The 24,101-nt window shown below is 35.8% G+C and overlaps 4 protein-coding genes across 7 annotated transcripts; 2 read left to right on the top strand and 2 right to left on the bottom strand.

The window, feature by feature from the left end:
• Positions 1-461: 461 nt before the first annotated feature.
• Positions 462-3,036, top strand: LOC117913135 (probable serine/threonine-protein kinase PBL7). Of its 2 annotated transcripts, none has more exons than XM_034828071.1 (7): positions 462-848; positions 1,086-1,286; positions 1,397-1,465; positions 1,593-1,661; positions 1,737-1,799; positions 1,864-2,186; positions 2,381-3,036. In XM_034828071.1, the coding sequence occupies exons 1-7, from the start codon at positions 656-658 to the stop codon at positions 2,825-2,827; spliced, it is 1,365 nt and encodes a 454-aa protein (XP_034683962.1). In that variant the 5' UTR covers positions 462-655; the 3' UTR covers positions 2,828-3,036. The 2 variants fall into 2 exon arrangements, with proteins under 2 accessions (XP_034683962.1, XP_034683961.1); XM_034828070.1 differs by having other exon boundaries at positions 1,083-1,286.
• Positions 3,037-3,108: 72 nt separating this feature from the next.
• On the bottom strand, positions 3,109-7,885 carry LOC117913134 (protein ALTERED PHOSPHATE STARVATION RESPONSE 1-like). Its single transcript, XM_034828069.1, has 4 exons — positions 6,009-7,885; positions 5,243-5,466; positions 4,275-4,498; positions 3,109-4,177 (listed from the first exon to the last, which is right to left on the bottom strand). The coding sequence occupies exons 1-4, from the start codon at positions 6,856-6,858 to the stop codon at positions 3,337-3,339; spliced, it is 2,139 nt and encodes a 712-aa protein (XP_034683960.1). The 5' UTR covers positions 6,859-7,885; the 3' UTR covers positions 3,109-3,336.
• Positions 7,886-8,645: 760 nt separating this feature from the next.
• Positions 8,646-14,404, bottom strand: LOC117912798 (probable protein phosphatase 2C 60). 3 transcript variants are annotated; one of them, XM_034827514.1, is made up of 6 exons: positions 14,327-14,404; positions 13,995-14,055; positions 13,121-13,534; positions 12,494-12,861; positions 10,155-10,391; positions 8,646-9,492 (listed from the first exon to the last, which is right to left on the bottom strand). In XM_034827514.1, exons 3-6 carry the CDS (start codon positions 13,437-13,439, stop codon positions 9,223-9,225), a joined length of 1,194 nt encoding a protein of 397 aa, XP_034683405.1. In that variant the 5' UTR covers positions 13,440-13,534; positions 13,995-14,055; positions 14,327-14,404; the 3' UTR covers positions 8,646-9,222. The 3 variants fall into 3 exon arrangements, with proteins under 3 accessions (XP_034683405.1, XP_034683406.1, XP_034683407.1); XM_034827515.1 differs by lacking the exons at positions 13,995-14,055; positions 14,327-14,404 and adding an exon at positions 13,646-13,863; XM_034827516.1 differs by lacking the exons at positions 13,995-14,055; positions 14,327-14,404 and having other exon boundaries at positions 12,494-12,881; positions 13,121-13,212.
• Positions 14,405-20,665: 6,261 nt separating this feature from the next.
• On the top strand, positions 20,666-23,622 carry LOC117913103 (CSC1-like protein At4g35870). The gene has a single exon (XM_034828022.1). It carries the CDS (start codon positions 20,964-20,966, stop codon positions 23,466-23,468), a length of 2,505 nt encoding a protein of 834 aa, XP_034683913.1. The 5' UTR covers positions 20,666-20,963; the 3' UTR covers positions 23,469-23,622.
• Positions 23,623-24,101: the final 479 nt, after the last annotated feature.

Below are 24,101 nucleotides of genomic sequence, written 5' to 3'. Positions count from 1 at the left end.
CCTAACCCTGTATGAGAATCTTCCTGCACCACAACAATCCATGACTAGAACATTTAGACTTAGCAAATGGATGATAGTTGATAGAAATTTTTATTACTCAACTCATTAGAGAGAAACAAAGGCAAACAGACATATTATGGAAGTAGTAACTTGCGACACTTCATTAGTCTATGGGGCTTAGCGGATGGATTCTTATCTACTTGATTGGATATGAATATTCTACTAATTAATTGTAGTAGCTTTCAAATGGTGATCCATAATTCAACACTGCTACCTTGCATGACTACCATTATTTTTTTTTAGTACTGACACACAGATAGCGATGCATTGACAGATGAGTTTATGGAATATTGGTTTCCATGTTTCGCTTTTGGACCTTCAAATAAAATGGAGATTTCATATATCAAAATGCTGGTTCTGGAACCCTTTTTTAACAAGTTCCCTTGGCCTATATGCCGTCCTAGGAAAAGACCAAGTCCTAATTGTGACAGGCAGAGAAGGGCTTGAATGTATATACTGCCGGCCACACATTAATCTTTTGTGAACCAACAATATATTCTCCCATCTATATTCCTTTCTCTCCGCAGAGCAGGTTCACTCAAGGGAGGAGAACATGTGAAGGGTCTGTAGAAATTGAGCACTTCCTAAAGTCAAAATGGAAATTAGATACCATGTAGTGGGGCCTTCACCAGAATTAGCACCTCCCTCGGCTGCAAAATCCAGTTTCACCCTGAATATATGGGGAATAGTTATCGCCTGCGTGATAACAGCAGTGGGGGGTGCTGTGTTATATTTCTGCATCAGGAGAAAAATCTTTCCTATTTTTAGGCAACAATGGGCTCGGAAAGGTTAGTCTCTGATATTATTTGTGCACCCAGAGAGCTTATAAGAGGAAGAATGGCTTCAGTTTTTATGTGTCAAGAAGCTTAATGGTTGAAGCCATTAAGCTTAGTCGTTATAACTTATGAGCCATTCTTCCTCAACATTGTTTCATTTTGTCCATTATGGTTTATACTTTTAGTTCTATGAATTTTTCATGTTAAAAAGGCTGACACTAGTTGAGGTGTTGGGGAAAAAATCAGCAGGAAACTTGAAGGCAGAGAAAATACTTTTGAGGAGGTTCCAGTTTGAAGAACTGGACAAGGCGACCCAGAATTTTAGCAAAGATTGCTTGCTGGGGTATGGTGGATTCGGGAATGTTTATAAAGGGACATTCGATGTGGAAGGAACACTAGCTATCAAAGTGGCCCACTCTGATTCATACCCTGTTGAAGAATTTAGAAATGGTAAGCTTCAATCTACATGCCCATTTCCATGGCCAAGCAAATCAAGCAGCTTGTGTTAGTTCATAATTTTTTAAAGTAACTGATTTGGCTGTAGTTTTTTCTTGAGACAGAGGTGAGGCTACTTTCAAGAGTAAAGCACGACAACCTTGTAGGATTGGTGGGGTTTTGTGAAGGAACTGGTATGTAGAAAAAAAAAAAAAAAGATTAGTTTAACTGTCTAGAAGGGTATTCCATTATTGCCACTAATTTGTGCATTAAAATGATGGAAACTACACTCTTGAAATAGTTAAATTGTGTATCTGACAGGGGCAAAAGGGGGGAAAATATTAGTTTATGAGTATGTACCAAATGGTTCTCTGCTTGAATACATTATGGGTAAGTTTGAACTCGTTCTCCTTTCTGTAACCTGTAATGTTTTGTTCACTTTTCTGAAAAAATATTACTGTATAGGAAGGAAAGGGAGGAGCTTAAATTGGAGGCAAAGAGTAATCCTAGCCATTGGGGCAGCCAAAGGTAAGGTTTTCCACATAATATCATCACAGCAAGAGGTCTTCAAATTAATTGTGAAACTTTGCAGGTATAGCTCATTTGCATGAAGGGGTAAAGCCTAGCATAATCCACAGGGATATAAAACCTAGTAACATATTACTAGGAGAAGGTTTTGAAGCAAAAGTTTCAGATTTTGGGCTAGTGAAAACAGGTCCAATTGGGGATCAATCGCATGTTAGTAGCCAGGTTAAAGGGACACCAGGATACCTCGACCCAGCCTATTGTTCAAGCTTTCATTTGAGTCCATTTAGCGATGTTTACAGCTTTGGAGTGATACTTCTACAACTGGTTTCTGCACGGCCTGCAGTTGATATAGCCAAAAACAATCTCAATTTTCACGTCATTGACTGGGTAAGCATCCCTCCTTAAGGCACAATTTGACAGAAGAGATCATTATAGAAAATGGTAGCCATGATCATCTAGATTCAAAACTTCTATTATGATTTCATGTTGGAGGATTCCATTTTCAATATAGAGTAGAGTGATTCAATTATCAGGAAATTTGTCTTATAATGAAGGTTGGGAAATGGGATCATTGCTTGCAGGCAAGGCCTAGCTTAGAGCAGGGCAGAGTGGAAGACATCTTAGATGCCAACCTACTGTTAGAACATTGCAACATGGAAATGATGCTGAAAATGGGGCAGCTTGGTCTAAGATGTGTGGTGAAGGTGCCTAAACAACGTCCCACAATGACCCAGGTGTGGCAGGAATTGGAGTTGGCTCTCTACTCAGTTGACAACTTCATTCATAAGCAGCCTTCAAGCAGCTCTCAAAGACTAACCGGTGGGTCTCATAGATCAACAGATCCCAGGCATAGGAGATCAACTGACCATGAGTTCTCTCAAAGCTCTGTAAGCATAGATGGGGTTGGATTTCAAAGATTTCATGTGGAGATGGATAGCCTCTTCTCCATGAGCACAAGTTTAAGGTGCTTGGAGGCTAATAGCATTAGCATTGATGTTGATAAAGAACAATTTGAGAGGAGTATCTGAGGAAACTAATAAGGTGGAGCCATCTCATCATTGATTTTGCACTATGCTCATGTATAGTGAGCACATTGATGTGAATCATCTTGTCTGGTCAAATTGCCTATTATCTGCATGATTGTAACCTGTAATCTGTATGCTTGTCTACTATCTTTAATGGTAGAATATTTTTCCTATTAAACAAACAGAGGGACTGCTACTAACCATGATTTGTATATCCTATTCAGTCAAAGGCTCAATCTCTGGAGTAGGGGCTGAGAAGTCTCGTCTCAATAAGCACAATCATGAAAGAGGAAAATGAGTTCACATAAACTTATTAGTCTTAGCAGAATCTGGGGTAACGGTATGAAACATGAAGGAATCAGGGTTTAGAATTCATCAGCTACAATGGTAAGCACGCGCTAAATCCAAGAAAATTAAAAACAAAATAATAAAAAGCTATCAGCCTTAAATACTTGTCTCAACTCAACTGGCTGTTTTCATCTGATTAAGTTTATCTTCATTCCAAATCCTTTCTAGTTTCCCATATCTGCCATTATGTAACAAGGTTTATCACTCCTTTCATCTCCAACCTTTGGATAACTGGCACAGAATGTTACCAGGTCATCATACATCTTAAGAGAAGCCTTTGAAAACTCTGTCAGCGACTCGAAAACTGAGAAAAATCCAATCTGAAATGCATTTAGAGTTATTTGCTGTGTCTCTTGCATGCTACCAAGGTGCTTAGCCTTCTCTGCATCCAGCCTTTTCCTGAAATCATCCAACTGGCCCTCTCTCTCCGACAGGTATTCAATCCGATACCGGATATCTGCCTCTTTATTTTGTTCTGGTATCTTAGACTCAAGAATCCTGCTCTGTGCTCTTTTGAATGCGTGAACCCTCCTGTCCAGCTCCTTTGCAAGTCCATCAACTTTTCTCTTTTGTTGTTGCTCCTCTCCTTGCTGAACCCATATAGCCCTTATATCCTTGCCAAAGCTTTTCATGGTGCACTTTACCAGCTTATCTGGCAACTTCTCTAGGGAAGCTAACCAGTGATGACAAATCACAAGCAATAGTGGACCCCTGATTTCATATGGTGGACCTGAAGACTTGATCCTGGAGTAGAATTCAACTTCTGGGGCAATGAACTTGGATAGCCATCCATTGAGAGCTTCGATATAGGCTTTTTGTGCAGAAAAATATTCAGCGAAGCATGCACGCCAATTCTGAAGTTCTGTCTCAAGCTGAAAGGTGGCAAGACGGTGAGAATCATTGCAGAACTTTCCATAAGAGGGACAGGTGAAAGACTTCACTTCAGACATGATTTTGTTTTGGGTCTCATGGGATTCCAACATTATCTTCCAGATTCTTATGAGGCTGCACAAGTTCAGCAAAAATGAGGATTAAGTCTACCACTGCATTTGAAAATTTCAGGCTTATAGAATCTTCTAACATGGTTTTCTCCTCTTCTTACCCTTGTAGCAGCTCAACAAGTTGGGGCTGCAATTCTTCATCTCTGAGTTTCTCGATTCTTTTGGAGATTGATTCAGCACTTTGCAGTCCAACCAAGATCCTGGTATATAAATCATTTACTTCAGCACTGGTCTTGTCCACAGAATGGAGTCCATCTCCACTGTCATCCTGCTTTTTTAAATGTGAGCATTTTCGCTCATAAGTTCTCCTCGTCTCATCTCCAGCCTGAGCATCTCAAAATGAATTCAGGAAAATCATCTGAGGAATCTCAACTTATCGTAAAAATCCTTTACTTCCCCTAAATGAAGGAAACAGTCTTCTTTTTAAATCTTAATAATAAACAAATATTAGTTAAAGCACTAGAATGTGCACCCAATCCACCAGTATATATGTAAATTTTTGCCCACTTCATATTTGCATAAACAAATGAAGCCTTCATGCCTTCAGGAGTTTGTGATGCTAAAAAGAGGCACATTTTTCATCTCATGAGAAATTCAGTGTCTCCCTATTTCAAATTGCTCCACAATTTTATATCTAATAGACCTACATTTCTATATGGACATCAGTTGATCCTTTTCTGACACCAAATGATTTCTAATAAGCTTATCGTTCCAGCATATAAATTACTAGACATCAAAGTCAAATTATTTGAAACAAGAGCAATTCAGAACACCATTAAAGACTTTAAAAGAGGAGCAAACGAAGAGGTGAACATAACAAGGATTAGAAAATAAGCTTGTTAATCATAGAAATAGCAGGAGTATTGAGGATCATTAGGATAATTTAGAACAAATTCACACTAGTTGATTCTATTTATAGGCAATAGGAGACAGTAAATATAGGAAAGTATATGTGCTAGGATTTAATATCAGTAATCTGTGATAGTAGAGGAGAAAAGGTTCAGCAGCAAGATCAAATCATCAAAATCATGGGAAGACATTAAGATTTAAATGATGATTGGTAATTTACCTTCACCTCTTCATAGAGCTTCTTCTCCCAAGCATATAATTTCTCCAACGTTTGTGAAAGGCTGCCGGATGCCATTCCTTCATAGTCATCAATGAGATCATTCCCGAGCTCACTCCAAGTAGAAGAACTTTTGGAACCAGGTGCAAGGAAAGTCTTTGAGGATGAAGACCGAGATAAATTGGATCGGTTCCACGTGATTGATCGTACAAGCTTCTTTGGGCTCTCTGCATTCAAATGGCATAAATTAACAAACAAACCCACTGCATATGGCATAGATTGGTAAATGTACAGCAAACAACTTCCAATAAAAAAAGACATTGTTTTTTTTATAGAATTCAATAAGTTAAAAGGACAAGGAGAACCGAAAACAAAGTGGTAAATAATTGGAGAAGAATTCAAGAAGAAAATGGGGGAAAACAAATTAGGAAAAAGACAAGGGGAGGATTCCTCTCTCGAAAAGAGACACATTAAATTGGAGAACTCCCATTTGCTATGCAAAAATATCTATGCTTTGTTATTGAGAATTCTACGTTCACAAAATGATGAAAAGTGGCTTCTTTCTTTATATTCTAGTGATGCCACTTTGACCTACCAACCTTAATCATTGTATGATCTGCAAATTCTTCAATGATATAGCTGATCCATATTCCAATCAGTATTAATTCCATCAAAATTTCTCATGAAGCCTATTAGAAATTACATTTGCAAGTTGGCAACAGGCCAATACAGAGCAGAAGATATGAAGCAAAAAAGAAAAGGAACACACCTTTAATCTCCTCCAAACTGGACAGCAGATGAACTCTATTGACCTCTAACAACCTGGAAACATCAAAACCAGATTCATAAACCCTAACAAAATGATCCTCAACATCCTTTAATGCTTCCAGTAATTCTCTGCCACTCGCCTCCGTATCAATCACCCTTAAACCCTTGTGCTCCTGGTTGGGACTAGGTTCACCAACTGCTGTCATACCCTCAACCCCACCACCATTCATCTGTACCACAACCTTTCTCTCTCCTTTCTCTCTTGCTCCATCTTCCTCCAGTTCTGGGATGCCTTCTTGCTGTCTGATTCTCCTCAGATCATCATCAACAGAGGTTCGCCTAAACCCATTGTCCAAACCCACCTCTGTTCTCACTGTATCAAACGGATAGAAGAAATCCCACTCAAAATCTCCCTGTGGCAACGGCACTGGCGGAGCCATTCCTTCGTAAAAGTGGTCACACACGCCGCCTTCTCCTTCTTCTTCACCTTCATTTTCACTGTCTCCCTCAGAAGAGTCGGAGGAAATTACGGAATCAGGTGATTTACATCCAATTGCCTCATGGGTCGATTCAGAAGGTGTCTGTTGGAGGAACATGGGGTTTGAAGGCTGGGTGGCGTCGGTGTCAGAAGCGGTAGGGAAGGTGATGAGGAACGGAGAAAGAGGAGATGAATGGCGGGCCACGAACAACTTTATGGCGGCCGCTACTCCGTTGAGCGAGTCGTTGTATCTGGAATGGGCATCTGCAAGCGAGTACCTGCGCTCTATCGCAGATTTCAGGAGCCGTTTCCTCTCTCTGCAAAGCAACACGACGTCGTCATCCTCGTCTGGCCTGGACGCACCACAACCCATATTATCTTTTCTCCCTTTCGCCTAAATTCGGAAATAGATTTCTTCCGAGCAAGAACAGAGCAAAAAAGGTGGGTGATTTCGATAAGAGCAAAGTTGGAAGCCTGGAACACGTAATGCAGTAGTACGGGAAAAAGGCAGTTTTGGATGAACCCAGAATGTAAACGAGATGGTAATGTCTGCAGCAGCAGAAAAAGGAAGCCTTGGAAAAGTTGCAGAGTATGATGATCCTATCATGTGTCACATAACTGATAAAAATGGAGAGTTTCCCGCTATAAAATGGAGGTTAAGGGAAGTAGTGAAGAATTGAAGGAAAAAGCAAGCAGACTCAGAGATGGGTGTCAGAAGACGAGGTCCCTCAAGGCTCAAACCAAACCATTATTTTCTCTTTCACTTCAATTTTGAGAGAGAGAGAGAAACAAGAGCTTGTGAGCGGAGAAGAGGATAGTAGGATCCAGAGGAGCCAAAGCCCAAAAGGGAGAGAAGAAGTTGTTTCTTTCCCTGTTGCTTTGTGCTTAATAGGAGAGAGAAATGCCACTTACTACACTAGTAGTACTACTATAAATGACAGGTAGGATACACTTCACGCGCATTTACGTGGTGGTTACTTGTTACCAATTTCATCTGTGAGTTAGTGCGGGGCACGCGACATGGTAGAGAGTGGGGGTTGTAGGAGTGGATAATAAATGGTGCTTGCTTGATTATGAGTAATCAGAAGCAAATTGAAGATTTAGTAGAGGCTAGAGGCTAGAGGGTAGGGAGCGGCTTTCAAGAATCAAAACTTATGTCGTGGGCTTCGTAGCCTTATTTGCCCAATCACACCCTGCCATTTCACTTACCGCTGGACCCCTCTCCTACCTTTTCCATTTCTTTTTATTACGCTGTATAGTTTTTCCCCTCTGCAAAACCCTCCACTCTTTCTTTTTGTCAATTTTGCTCTTTGAAATGGTTGGATCTTGTAGAATCGGAATGGGAAAAGGGAATAGGGAAAAGGGTAAAGTAAATTTGAAGAGCAGCATCTCAAAAACATAACCAATTTGAATGGGTAAAAGTGGGATAGGATGTTGTTGGTCCATGAATTCACCATGAGTTGCCAACCCATATCTTATTTCTCATATACCATTGGTTTAAAATTATATTAATAATTTTAACGGTATTAAATAAAAACCTATTTGATAATAATTGTAGGATCAAAGACTAGAAATGCATTTTAGAATTATTGTCAAATACGTTCTAAATGAAATTAACATAATTATTAAATGATTCGTATTTGAATCACATAAATTATCATTACTTTATCGTTACTTTTTATCTCGGCATGATATCAACATCACCCATTTCCATGGATATGGTATAAAAATTCACCATTCTAAAAGTACTTGTAAAATATTTATCAATTTTCTCTAAAGTAGAAAACCTCAAGATGACATGAACATGGCCCATTCCGGGGATATGGTATATGAATTCACCATTCTAAAAGTATTTGTAAAATATTTATCAATTTTCTCTGAAGTGGAAAGTGAAGTTAAAGAAGCCTAGGAGTTTGCAGATAAGAATAATGGAGGAAGAGAAGCTGTGGATGCATTATTGATATTGTTGAATATTGTGCCCTTAAAGATTGAGAAGAACAGGGACATTTTAGAGGAGTGGGGTCTTCATGGGTTAGCGTGAATATGCCCTGCCACTTGATAGAATGGTAGTACCATGAGTCATGACCATCCCAGAATTACTAGCAGTATGACATCTGACAGGGTTTTCTTGATTGAAAAATAGGCCATTAAATATTAAAATAAATGAATAAAAAGGGCAAATCACTTCCCACCATAGGTTGAGTCAACGTCTTGAGTGTTCATACAGCCTCACAACCAAGTTGCAGGTAACGTACCATAGAGTGATAGGTGGAACAAATCCATCGACTGTGTGAAGAGGTTGCTGCTTTCTGATCCTTTTCACCAACTCCATCAATATCCAATGCAATTCATCCTCTGTTTTTTTTCTTCTTTATGGCAAAGGATGTAGAATCAGAAAACTAAGAGGAACACAAGCTTGGATTTCCAGGGAGTCCCATACAATTTACAGAAATCAAAAACTCCAAAAGAAAGTGAGGGAAGGGGAAGAGAAATAGAAAGAATCTCCATCCACACCTTTGAAGCTCTCTTTCCCTGGTTCTTTCTTTTCTTCTTCTTCTACCCTTTTTTTCTTTTGGTTCTCCTCCTCCTGTTCTGAAACTAAATAAAAGGCTTTGTCCCAAGTTAAATGTTACATTGTACATTAAAGAATTAATTAGGCGTGGACCTGGATTTACACCAGATGATGGTCCATGAAGGGTCCTTGCACTAGGTAGGACCTGGAAAATAGCTAGCTTCTTCAGGTGGCACCGAGGTCCATGGGCGTGGCACAAGGGGCTAGAGATTTTGCAGGTAGGTTCACACCACCTCCTCTGATGGATGCAGTAGGGCCTCTAACCGAGCTGGCTCTGCTCACAAGATTTGAGTCAAGAAATACAACTATGACTGTGATGTCGTCATGGAAATGCCGCCGTACACCACGATCTATCTTCTTCAAATCTGAGTACCTCATTTCTCTTTTCTTAGCTGCTTCCTGCAAGGCAGCTTTCACCAACCTCCGAGCACTTCCCTGCATGAAGGAAAGAATGTAAAAATCACATTTTCCAATATTTTTAGTTCATCTCTAAGATGGTGTTTGATGCGCGTCTTCATCTATAACCTATAAGAGGTTCAATTCACATCCATGATTGAGTCCAAATAAACAAATGATAGAGATAATGATCATAAGAAATAGAATCCAGTTTATCATAGCACATGATGGACAAAAATCTGCATTAAGTAAAGAAATAGATTCTAGGCAAACTACAATGAAGGAGCAGAACTCAAGTTATACCAAGGAACCAACACTGATGATCAAACAGATGACCCAAAGTCATGTCTCTTTCTACGCCTGTAAATTATATCGTGACAAATAGACACTTATCAATACCAAGGTGAAGTTCCATAAAGTCCAATAGTTTATAATCCTAGATTCTAAATAGAAATTAAATCTTTCTTACTAGACCAATATAGCTCCAATTTCAAGTCTTAAGAAATTCTTGGATGTAAAAGAATTACAAGTAAAACAAAGCTGGCATTTACTGATGAGATAAATATGTCATGCTCTACAAGTGCTTTAGAACCAATCAACCTTATCAACAGCTTCCTAATAGCTACTAAGAATTCATGGATGCAGAAACCCACATTTAACAAAATTAAAATGGCTATCTAGTGCAGAGATGGATATCTTACATTTCGGGGGTGATTTTGTACTATATCAACAGCTTCTTCATTTTTAAGGTGCTCCCATAGCCCATCAGAAGCAAATATGAGAAATTGATCATGGGGCTGGAGTTCAAGAACTGAAATTGAAGGTTCAGCGCTTAAGATTGGCCTTTTCAAAGGCTCCCGAAGTCGAAACTTCACATACAAAGGCTCCCTGTTAAATTCAGCCTTTTTGAGATATACATCACCAATAGATCTAGAAATCTGCAATATCAAAACTGAGACAGTAAGAAAAAACTGTCCACTATGTCAAGAAAAATCAAGTAATTCCATACGGAAAACTACATTACCACCCAACTTCAAGTAAATCAATTATCAACAAATTCTTCAAGGAAGCATTACCAAAACATCCACATCAAAATATACAATTTGTTATGTTTGCCATATACTCGTCACAATAGCATAGAAGAAATAAGATAAAAAACACAAAAAATCAACCACAAGAAAATATATGACTTCTTCTCCTTTGCCATGCATGTTGTCAATTGTCATCAGATAAAAATGATTAAGAGATTAAACACCCAAAAAAAATAAAAACCCAGCTCTTGCCTTTTGGCACTACTCTTCCAGGTTTGAGTTTCAATAAGCTCTTAGACTACAAGGATCACAATAGACATTTACTGGTCATCTTGGACAATCAACAGTAAGGGAAGGGTGCAGTGGTGCCACCAAAACCAGCGCAACCAGAATCTTTTGCAATCAACAACACATAATGGGTTCTAAGAGGACAGTTCCTCACTTGGATCAAGAAAAAGGTACTGTGGAATACATTAAATCTCCAATTTAAAGATCCCATGGTTAAGAAGATTGTGAAGTTTTGGCATATCGTGAACAGTAGTTTACTTTACAATGAATGAAAACCTCTTAACCCTTGGTTGAGGAAGTAAAATGCCTATAATCACCTAAAAGCTCTACCTTTTAAGAGTATCACAATAACACTGTGATACCAATTCCACCCAAATCAAAGCCCTGTGATCTGAAAATGTGAATAAGGCCTTACAAGTTTGAAGCTGTGTGATAAGGTCATCACATGGTTGCATGGGCACTTGAAGTTGTTTAGCTTGATGAATGAGCTTGTATCTGGCAGATGGTGGTTTCTTCGAAGGGGTGAAGTGACACCTGTAGGCATAGAATAGTTGGCACCTAGCATCTAAGTGACACAAGGACACTCGAGTTGGGCATCCAAGTAGGTTAGTGCCTAAAAGCTGAAAGGCTGAGCAAGGAAATTGCTAAGCATGTTCCTATCAAAAAAAAATGCTACGCATGTGAAATTAGGCATATTGGTCAACGCATGATTGTCATCATCTTATTTAGTTTATAAAGTATTTTTATATGACAAAATAAAACATAGAATAATATTTCTGAAATAACAAAATTATATGAGCAGAAAAATTCAGACCTTGTCAGCATCATATTTTACTATTATATACAATACTTAGAGCTTCAAATACTAGGATTTCATCTGGTTATTATGAAAAAAAATGCACATGTTTGATGAGGTACTAGATTAACAAATTAGCCTTTCAATAGTCTCTTTTGCCTTTTTTCAGCAATATTATTACGGGAATCCTTGAGGGCTTCCATGTTGTCTATATTTTCCAGAATTTATCGGGCTTCAGAAACTTATGGCAGAAAACTAATGACGGTATGAGATGATATCTAAACATCACAAGATATTTTCACTTAAAAGATTCAACCAACATGCCTGTCTAACACTATTTTGTTGCCTTTGTAATTTTTTGTACTCAAAATTGCAATTTTATATGTTTGATTAACATTTATTTTATTAGCTTTGTAATTTTTGAATTCAATTGCATTTTTATGCATAGGAAAAGAAAAGGGGCACAGAAAACTCCAACAGTTGACCCCCTAACAGACCTTTAAAACCAATATGAATCCAACTAACTTAAAAACACATTTTTCCAGCATCTCAACATGAAACTTCTAGTTTCACTTTGCTTTGAGTTAATAGCTAACTGCTCACCCCTTGTGGCAACTAAAAACCAAGACCATCCTAATGAATATATATACTGACATTCTCCAAGCTTCTGGGAAGAAATCTGTATATATATTATTTTGCATAAAGATCCATAGAACTGAGAGAACAAGTCAGGGAGGTCAGTTATTCCATTCGAACTACATCCAATGTGTTGACTGCTACTAAGTGCTTCCAAACTATTATTAGTAAAACAACAACACACCTCATAATTTCAATAGAAACAGCACAAAATCAGCAATGGTGAGAGAATTAAGTGAGCCCTCGATGAAATATAACATTGATCACTGTTAACCCAAAAATAACTTACCTGTATAAGGCCCTTCACACGCCATACATTGTGCTTTAAAACTACAATATGTGGGTCTTCTGGGTGCAAAGAACGCATCTCCTGTCTAACAGATTCTTGAGATGCATTATGCTCTTCCGACAATTGGATGGCAACAACATCCCCTGTTGCCTTTACAAGCCTTCCTAGAACAGCACGGGAATCGCCAAGATTGGCAATGTAAAGGGTCCCACCGCATATCACGCCAACCAGGCAGCAAGATCCAACAGCTGCAAGTTGGGGTTTCATAGGCCACTGCTTAGCAACAACAGAAAGAAAACCATCTTCTGTCGCTTGAAATGCTTTTCGTATCACATCCACTGACATGGACTGTTGCTCCGAGGTGAAGCCTGCAAAAGATCATTACTGGCTGAATCATCATGCAGCAACAATTTGAACCCAGACATCATAAACCCATAACAATAAGAAGCAGAAAAAATTCTGATAAATAAATCAATGAACAAAAATAAGAACCATAAAAAATACAAAAAGGAACTTGAGTTTTGAAAATTCAATCATCATAACCATGAAACTGACAAGGCAGTAAGGAATTCAATTAGAACATTCTACTCATAGAAACTCAACTCAGATTTGGGTTAGGTTTCTTACCCTTGAGATGTTGGAAAAGGTGATCATTAATGTATCGGGAGGTCTCAGGCCCGCCATGACCATCATATACTCCAACAAAGGTACCATATGGGCCCGAATCGAGCAAGCTCAAGGAACCTGATTCAATCTGACTCTGATCCTCAAGCAAACTGTTAGCTTGGACAACAGCCATAGAGAACTCACCATTCAAGTGCTGCCCAGTGTCCTTGTACCAAAGGAGCCCATCTTGCCTGCCAGCTGCATCCGAACCCTTGTGAATATATCGCTCTGCCGACGGCCGCCAGCAGGCCCTCAAAAAGTTCATCAACCTTGATAACATCCCTCATTTCACCCAAGCCAACCTCCAATACCTCCACATCCAAAACGGATGCAACAGCACTCCAACCAAAAAACCCCCCAGCAGCCTCCTCCTCCCTACAGACCACAGAATACATCATCAGAACCAAAAATTAAATTTACAAAACTAAAGAATGACAACCACAACAAAATTTCGATTTAGATCAAACAAATGACGAAATAAATCACCCTCTTGGGTTAGCTTCAGCTAACAATCTCAACAAATGACAAGATAAAGGTCTGAAATCCAAAGCCCAGTTCTATTTCTATTCAAAACAGAAAAAAGGCCATGACCCTAATACAAACAGTCCCTGTAAAACAAAGAAACCAACAAAAACACCATAGGGGGGGGTGGCTGTGGCCAAAAGCAGAGGTCAAATCCACCTTTACCCACCAAACTCTAATCATATAATTTTCTGGCCATACAGACCCAAAAACCCATACCCCCTCCCCACACAAGAACTTAAAAAAACAACAATCACGTAAATTTCAGTCTGTGCACATAAACAAGAAATAAAATAAGGGAAAACAAACTCACAGTAATGATAAAAGGCCTTTTGGTCAGCTACTGAATCGTACCAGACGAAAGGGATGGAGATCTGAAAGAAACAGAGCAATACATGTGGGTCGTGAAAGAGGGTTAGATCTGTAGATCCATCAAATCAGACAGTAAACAGGGTCTGTGATAGTTGTTGGGTTTTTGCTATTCTTCTCTTCTTTTTCTTGAGAGAAGATGAAGAAGATGGATAATAGATAAAGAGGGGAAATTGAAGAGCAATAAGTAGCAGTAACAAATAAGAATAAAAGGAATAAAAAAAACTAACAAAAAAATAAATAAATAAATAAAGCTTTGAGTGTGATTGAACAAACTGAAACTCTCTCTCTTTGTAGTCCCTTTTGGTCTTTCTCAGCACTGAGCAGACAAACCCTATAAAAGAAAACGAACAAAGCGATGGCCGAGAGCCAGCAACGCAAATGGGCAGCCATGGGCTCCACTTATAATCACAGCCAGACAAGCTAGTTTGTTCATACAGCTTGAGTCTTGACTCTTGACAGAATAAATAAATTTAATTAATTAATTAATTAATTAATTATTAAAAAAAAAAACCTTCTGCCAAAAATGCCATTCAACTAAATATGTACCTCTCCCCCTTAAATATTATTATTTTATATTTTAAGTTATTTTATTTAATCCTCTAAAAATATCAAAAACTAACATGAGCTTTGTTTGGAATATTACCCTACTTTTAGATTTTTTTTTAAATATAACATCTATAAAATTGTAATTTTGATAAATAAAAATTCTTACGACTTTAAAAATCGATATTTCAAGTTCTAAAATCCTTTAATAAAGATTTTTTATTATTCTCTTAATACATTAGAAGCTATTAATTAAAATCTAAATTTAGCATATTATTTCTTGGTATAAAAATTCATATATATGGATGATAATAAAGCAAGTGGGAGATAAGTCAGATTTTTATTTTTTAGTTTGAGAAATAGAAATTAAAATATTGGTAATTAGCATTGTGTTTTTGTATTGGCGTGTGGTGAGTGGTAAAATTAAGTTAGAAGGGAAGGGGGTGGACAAGTTGAGCAAGAGTTGGTTTGAGCATGACATGTGTCTCACACGTATCATTCTCTATTTGAGCTAAGAGACACGTGTGCAATCTAGATCTAATCCCTCGTGCTTCCAATTTTTCTTTTTATTTTTATTTATTATTCCTCCCACCTCATTATAAGCCAATTTTGTAATAAATTAAGCCACTTTTGTAGTAAAGAAGAGATATTGATGTGTTTACAACAACCCCCACTTTCTTCTTTGAACAATGATTTTGAGCCTAATTCGTTTGGGTTTGCATTGGCTTTACCATTTAAGCCATAAGCTGAAAGATCCAAGCACCCAAAAGTCTGCTCAATGCCTACTTTCTGATGATTGGCCAATGTTATGCTTGACTCACCAATCAAATTTGTATAGAAGAAGGTCTGAAGTAAAGAGGCCACACCAAACCAACTCCAATGAAACCATTCGGTCAAAATTTATGGATCTTTATAGATGAAATCATTAATTGGCAAAAAGAATAAGATAATAATAATAATAATTAAGGTTTCGTTTGGGATGATTTCTTTTTTTTTTTTTGTACTTTAATAATCAAAATTATGTTAATCAAATCACACACATATGAGTAAAAAATAAAAAATAAAAATAGAATATTTTTAACGTGGTTCAACGATCAATGTGATCCCTACATCCGTGAAATGCATTAACACTCAATTCACGCGAGTTGACCGAGTGGTTCAACTTTTGACATCTTCAACGAAGCGTAACAAAATTTATTCAAACTTTATAATCCAATAAATTAAATTTCTAGTTATAATTTTTAAATGGGCATTTAAATTTTTTATTAATAATGAAAAACCTTTTTAGAAAAACTAAATTAGAATTTCTATAGAAAAAAACATTGTTTTTATTTATTAATTTATTAATTTCATTTAGCTCCCCTAAGGTTTTGACTAAATACAGTTAACCAAACCCTCATAGATATGAAATTTCATTAAATACCTCCATTATTTTAAGTGAGTGGGGAGCATGTGAGTGAAAATTAGAAATATGAATGATAAATAAGATATTCGATGAAGGGATGAGGTATATTTAACCAAACTTGTTGGTCGTATTTGGTTGATCGGGTATAATAGGATAGGATAAGAGACGAGATATTATATTTTATCCTTATTCTATCACATGTTTAGTTGATGATGTAATATGATAAATTATTTCATCACTTATCATATTTTATGTTCGACCAAACATATGAAATAATAAGTGGTAAAATATATTATCTACCATCTTTTTATTATCTATTCTACATTATATATGTAATATCATGCTAAGGTATGGGATATTTATATCTCATATATCATAAATTTATTTTTTATCATTTTTTTTTATATACACATTTTACAAAATAATTTTTTTAATTATAAATTAAATTTATGGTTAAAACATATTTATAAAATAATATTAATATATGACATATAAATTATTTTTATATATTAAATAACATAATATAAAAAAATTATTTATAAAATTTTAATCATCAATGTTATTAAACATAAGAGAAATTTCATTTTTTTAAATAGAAAATATTGGAATGTAATATGATTTTTATTTTAAACATTAAAAATAATATATATTTTATATTATTTTTTATTCATTTTACAAATTAAATATAAACATTATATAATATAACATATATTACCTCAAAATATCATGTTAATATATCTATCTAAATATATCATATTTTATTGAAAATTATAACATTGACTACATATTTTATCCTATAAACTAAATGTAATTTAAGTATTTTTAAATCATGATCTTTTCAGATAAAATTAGTCGATCCAAATAAGACCCGATTGTCATGAGCTTTGAAAAAGAAACAAACTATGGTGGTTTGAACATGTCATCCTTGGATATTCGTGTCAATTTATTAATCTCTTTGGTTGAATTTCTTGGAGGATTAACCTCATCTTGTTGGAATGGGAAGGATTTCAAGTACTTGAACGGAAGATACGGAAGATTGAAAACCATGAGGTCATTGTATAGAACTAGCTAGCCAACCAGGTTGCCCCGACGTAGAGATTACCTCTCTTTCACTATCATTGTAAAAGTCATTCCACGGCAACTGTGATGTTTGCGTGGGGTGTGAAAGCTGAGGAGCATTTGAAAACCAGTATGCTTCATGAGCTAATGCTCTGAAAATGGGTGGATGAGAATGGCTGGCTACTGGCTAGTCGACCAAACTCAGCGCGTATTAATTAATTTGTTGAAAACATGAGTCATTATTTGGAAAAGCACGGGCATATGTATATACATACTCAAAATTTCAATGAGTTTTGGATTAAAAATGAAGTCTCAGTCGGCAATTGCGACTTTAATTCAAAAATAAAGTCTCAATTGACAATTACGATTTTAGTTTAAAAATGAAGTCTCAGTTGACAACTAAGACTTCAACTAAAATGATTAAAATAAAATATTTTTTTATAGCATGGTGCCGATGTGACATAAAAAAGACCATTTTAAATATAAGTTTCAAAAAAGGGTTACATCTTATATTTTTTTTTAATAAATGTGTCATTTTCACCTAAACTCAATTTCAAGGTTTGCAGTGAGAAAAACCTGATGCAAGCAAGCATGTATGAATCACCCACCTTCGTCCTCCCACCAACAGATATTTTTACTCGGATGGGTGACTTTTCCATTGCTGAATGGCTACAGCTTTCTTAAATGCCTTTCACATGTAGAGTGAGATAGCCCAACCCCAGTCCAAAACACTACGACTTTATTCATCTGTATATATATATATATATATATATATATATGGATCATTCATAGAAGGCTTTTCATGGCATGTGTGATTTGTATTCTTCAATAGTCGATGTGACCCACCAGTTCAAAGAAGAAATAGAAACAAAGAAGTACTATGTCGCATGAGGAAAGCGAGCCTATAAATTGGTCTATTCCATCAAGTAGCCAAGAGTGAAGGGCATAAGCCACTTGCCCTATGATTGGTTTATTGAAAAGTTCAAGGGAAGATGCAGAGAAAGAAATAAAGATGAAAAATAAAAGAGAGAAGAAATGAGAAAATTTAATAAAATAAATTTAAAGTTAATAATTTATTTGTATATATTTTTTTAACTCATTTCTTTTTTCGATTTTCTTTTTTGGTTGGGTTATGTAAAGAATAAATGATTTGAAAAAAAAAATAAAGGTTATGTTTGGTTTTCGAAAAAATTGAGAGAAAAATTAGAGGAAATAAAATTCAAAAGAAAAGTAGAAGGAAATAAAAAGTGAAAAAAAAAATTAAAAGTTATTAAATTATTATTTTTATTACTTTAAATTCATTTTACTTATTTTAATTTATTGGTATAAGAATGAAATAATTTAAATATATATATATATATGTTTTTAACTATTTTTAATTATATTTTATTTTATTTGATATTTTTCTTAATATTGTTTGGAGAAAATAATTTTCTTCTTCCCTTATTATTTTATGAGGACCAAACATAATCGTATAAATTTATAATTGATTTTAACCATGTTCGATATTTTTGTCATATTTTATGTAGTAAATTAATTAAATATGATATTAATATTATTATTATTATTAACATGTTTTTTCCTTTTCTCATCAGCGTTTTCTTGGAACCAAACACAATATACAAATTTGTTTGCCAAAGATCTTTTAATAGACTAAGATTATTTTTGAAAAGTACAAACAAAAGAAAAAAATGTTAAAGAAAACGATTTTCCTATGTATAGTTTTGCTATGAAATTAAATCAGATATGATTAAAATTAGTTCAAAATTTATATGTTTTTAAATTATTTAGTTTTTATATAATAAAAGGAAATAAGTTAAATGAGTTTTAAAAAAATATATAAAAACAATTTATTAACTTTAAATTTATTTTTTATTTTTTATTTATTTTCTCTCCTTCAAATTTTCCGGGAACCAAACATAGCTTTAAAATTTTTTTTACAACATAATTCACTTAATATGAGAATGCTTAGTCATATTACATATCTTTCTAAGGCCTGTTTGGATAGTTTTGTAAATGACAAAAGCTATTTTTTTTAGCTCATTAAAAGAATATTCTCCACGTGTTTGAATAATTTTATTAAAAGATTAGCTTAAGAAAAGCCCTAATCCTCAAAGCCTGGCCACATCTCAGCTAGGACTGGGCTGGCCCAATATCAGTTTTCATGCTTGGGCCCAAATCCAATCAGCCATCTTACATCAAAATGATCATGGTAGCTACATAAATCCTAACTGTACACGTGTCGCTCCACCGTGTTCCAGGATCTTCTAACTTCAACTCTTGGGGAGCAAGCCACATTCCAACTTGATCATGTCCTTGTTAAGGCAAATAAAAGGATTTATCATCCTATGAAAGATGTTTGATATTCATATGATTAAGTAAAGCAACTTGAATCCGACGTGTTTTTCATAAATTTGAATTAAGTATAATTATATTTACGTTAAATTTATATTAATTCATATAATTTATTTAATAAATAAATTATTTTTGCATCAGTGAATGAAACATAAATTTAACTCAAATTGATTGATTTAATATTTGACTTTATTAATTTAATTATAATACCAACCAACTTAATTTTTTTATATAAAATTTGATTTTGAATAAATAGATTAATTACGTTATAAGCATATTTACTCAAACAAAATTTAATTTAACCCAATTATTAATTAATTATAGAATGTGTTAACTATTTAATATTGGGGGAATTATGTAAACATGTACCATTTATAAAATATAAATGAAAAGAGAATCCAAAAAAATGCATATTTATGGGGAAGTGCATATTCAAAACTCAATATTTTGTCTTCTAAATTTCTTAAATATCAACATTCCCTACCACAAACCCCCAATTACAAACTCTCATAAAATTACAAAAGAAATTGATTTTTTTTTTTTTTTTGGTATTTTGGTTCAAACAATAAGTATGAAAATTGGGTAAAACAAACTTTGAATTAACAATCTTGAAATAAAATTTCTCAAATGTCTTTAAAATATAGTAATTATCAGTTTTGATTTTTTATTTTTAAAAAAACGTTTGCATAATCATCTGTGATTTTCACATACGGTTATAAAGTGTGACGACTTTAAATTTGGGTAAAATACATTTTTCTTTACATAGTAATGGTTTTTAAATTGTATTTTAACATTATTATTTTGATTTGATAAACTATTTATTGATTTTTTTAATAAGTCTATGTACACAAAGTATTACATTTTAATAAATTTGGGAAGCAAAAACGCTAAGTTATGAATATAAGGAGATAAATGTTGAGGGGTAAAATGTATTTAATCTAGATATAAAATAGTTTTGTATGAATATGATGTTTTTAAATGATAAATTTTATTAAGGATTATTTTAAAATAATTATATAAATATGAAGAATAATTAATAATAAAATATTGCATATAAAATTATTTTAAAAATATGTTTATTCTTAAAAAAATTATATATAAAACATAAAAAAAAATAGTTTTTTTTGTTAAAAATTATTTTTAAAAATATTTTCCAAACATAGATTAAGTTGATGGGTGAAGGCTGAAGGGTAAATGAGCAGTCCCTTGATGCGTGGTAGCATGGGGAAACAGAACACGGTTAGTGACAAATCATCAAGGATTGCAATTTGCAACACGGCGTAATGAGATTGTGGTCGGGAAGCGCGTGTCAAGAAGTGTAATTTAGCTTATAATTTACAAAATATGAACGACAAAAAAATCTCCAACTTCTATTATGCTTTTATTTCATCACAGACGCATCTCCTCTGCCCTCTTCAATTCCACGAATCTTCCTCTAAACCCTAACCCTAATTTTGCATTCCCTTTCTCTTTCTCTCCGATGATTAGGGATTGCCTTCCCTTCATCGCCACGTACCTCGATTCCCTGTTAAAAAAACCCTGAATTTGATGCATATGACAAACCCTAAGTTTCTCGATCCCATGGCTCCATCTCATTCTCAGCCCATCAACATCTCACCTTTTCAGGCAATGAACAGTTCTCTTCCCCCTCCACCGTCGCCGTCGTTTCCCGACGGGGACGAGGTGTGGTACGGCAACATACAGTATCTACTCAACATCTCGGCAATCGGTCTGTTCTGCTGCGCGTTCATTTTCTTCTTCGTCAAGCTCCGTAGCGATCACCGGCGGATTCCGGGCCCGGCCGGGGTCGCTGCCAAGCTCCTTGCAGTTTGGCATGCCACCGTCCGAGAAATCGCTCGCCACTGCGGCGCAGATGCCGCGCAGTTCCTCCTCATCGAAGGCGGAAGCTGCGCCGTAATTCTGTCTATTGCTGTGTTTTCAACGTTTCTAATGCTTCCGCTCAATCTATACGCGGGGACGGCGGTGAGGGAGGATCAGTTCTCAAAGACCACGATCAATCATATCGAGAAAGGTTCGGCTTTACTTTGGATACATTTCTTGTTTGTCGTTATTGTTGTCTTTTTGGTGCATTTTGGTATCTCTGCAGTTGAAGAACGACTGAAAATCACTAGATTTAGGGATGGGTCTGGGAACCCCAGTGATCCAAATGCCAGTTCGACTGCAATTTTCACTATAATGGTACAGGGGATACCAAAAACTTTAGGGGCTGATAGGACTCAGCTACAGGAGTATTTTCAACATAAGTATCCGGGAAAGGTGTATAGAGTTATTGTTCCTATGGATTTGTGCGCATTGGATGATTTAGCTGAGGAGTTGGTGAAAGTTAGGGATGATATTTCTTGGTTGGTAGCTCGAATGGACTCCAGACTCTTGGTGGATGAAAGTGAATATGGTGAAAGTGGAGAGTCTTTTGCAGAGGGGTTATGGGGTCATGTGGTTTTGATGTGGAGAAGAGTAAAGTATTTGTGGAATCAGGTTGTTGCAAGATTGGGTTTTACAGATGAAGAGAAGTTAAAACGGTTGCAAGATTTGAGGGCTGATTTAGAGACTCAACTGGCTGCATATAAAGAAGGGCGTGCACTGGGTTCTGGGGTTGCATTTGTGATGTTTAAGGATGTGTACACAGCAAATAAAGCTGTTCAGGATTTTCGAAATGAGAAAAAGAGGCGGATAGGAAAGTTCTTTTCTTTGATGGAGTTGCGATTGGAGAGGAACCGTTGGAAAGTTGAGAGAGCCCCACTAGCTACTGACATTTACTGGAATCATTTGGGCTCGACAAAGCTCTCGCTGAAATTAAGGAGAGTGGCTGTGAACACATGCCTACTATTGCTGCTTTTGTTCTGTAGCTCTCCTCTTGCTGTGATCAGTGCCATGAAGAGTGCTGGACGGATTATCGATGCAGAGGCAATGGATAATGCACAGATGTGGTTGGCCTGGGTGCAGAGCTCGAGCTGGGCTGCAAGTATAATATTTCAGTTTCTGCCTAATGTTCTTATTTTTGTGAGCATGTACATAATTATCCCATCAGCCCTTTCATATCTCTCTAAATTTGAGCGACATATCACTGTATCTGGGGAGCAAAAAGCTGCACTTCTAAAGATGGTATGCTTCTTTTTGGTAAATCTCATACTCTTGAGGGCTCTGGTTGAATCGTCTTTAGAGAGTGCAATCCTGGGGATGGGTCGTTGCTATTTGGATGGAGAAGATTGCAAAAGGATTGAACAGTACATGAGTGCATCATTCCTATCGAGGTCATGCCTTTCCTCTCTTGCATTTTTAATCACAAGTACCTTCTTGGGAATATCTTATGACCTATTGGCACCAATTCCTTGGATAAAAAAGAAGCTTCAGAAGTTCAGGAAGAATGACATGCTTCAGCTTGTTCCAGAACAACGTGAAGACTACCCATTAGAAAATCAGGAAATAGATAGTCTTCAAAGACCTCTGATGCCTGAAACAACATTTGACACCAATAATGATTCTAGACTGAATGGAATTGATCTACAGGGACAAGATCTTTCAGAATATCCTCCTCCAATCAACAGAATCTCGCCTATGCCTAAGCAGACGTTTGATTTTGCACAATATTATGCATTTAATCTGACTATATTCGCCCTGACCTTGATATATTCTTCATTTGCTCCACTTGTGGTCCCTGTTGGTGCAATTTATTTTGGGTATAGGTACGTTGTTGATAAGTACAACTTTCTATTTGTATACAGAGTTCGGGGCTTTCCTGCAGGCAATGATGGGAAGTTGATGGATACTGTATTGTGTATTATGCGCTTCTGCGTTGATTTGTTCCTCCTCTCAATGCTCATGTTCTTTTCAGTGCAAGGAGACTCCACAAAGTTGCAAGCTATATTCACGCTTGGATTGTTAGTAATTTATAAACTGTTGCCTTCCAGTAATGATAGTTTCCAACCAGCTCTTTTGGAAGGTATTCAGACTATTGACAGTGTAGTAGAGGGGCCAATTGATTATGAGGTTTTCTCACAGCCCAACTTTGACTGGGATACATATTATACATGATTCAAGTTTCAACACCCTTCGCCAATTGTGATTGTTATGTTGTACTGTGCATATTAGCCTTTAAACAAAAATCTTTTTGTGGTGTTCCTGTATAGTTGTAGTGTTTATGCCCCTTTTATTTGCTTTCTTAAAATATTGAAAAGTTCCCCGAAAATTCTCTTTCTGCTGAGAAACAGATCTACTGCCTGGTGCCTATTTGTTTGCTTCAGGGTGATGCTTGCTGCTGTCATGAAATAAGGAACTGGGGAGTGCCATATATATGTATATATATATATATACATATACATACATACATACATACATAAATGAACAAAAATATGTTACTTGTCTTCTTTCTAATGATAAGGCAGCATTAAGGCCTATGAAATCAGGACTATAAATCAGTGGAGAAACTGGACATCTTTAGGGAGGCTAATGTTTATTTTATAGAGAGTCATGGTTTAATTCCTTTTGGTGTATGAATTGTGGAATTATGATCTTATACTATTGAATTTTTGCATGGGTGTTTTGCCGGTGAATGGCATTTTACCATGTTCTCTTGTATACTCATTCATTTTTCTTTTTCTTTTCTTTTTATTAAGAGTGTCTAAGCAAATGCCACAACAAAGTACATGGAGGATGTATTCATTTGTC

Source organism: Vitis riparia, chromosome 4 (genome assembly GCF_004353265.1).
Source record: "Vitis riparia cultivar Riparia Gloire de Montpellier isolate 1030 chromosome 4, EGFV_Vit.rip_1.0, whole genome shotgun sequence".
In the NCBI taxonomy this organism is placed as follows: domain Eukaryota; kingdom Viridiplantae; phylum Streptophyta; class Magnoliopsida; order Vitales; family Vitaceae; genus Vitis; species Vitis riparia.
The sequence above is the reverse complement of the archived record's forward strand: the minus strand, read 5'-3'. Positions and strand labels throughout refer to the sequence as shown.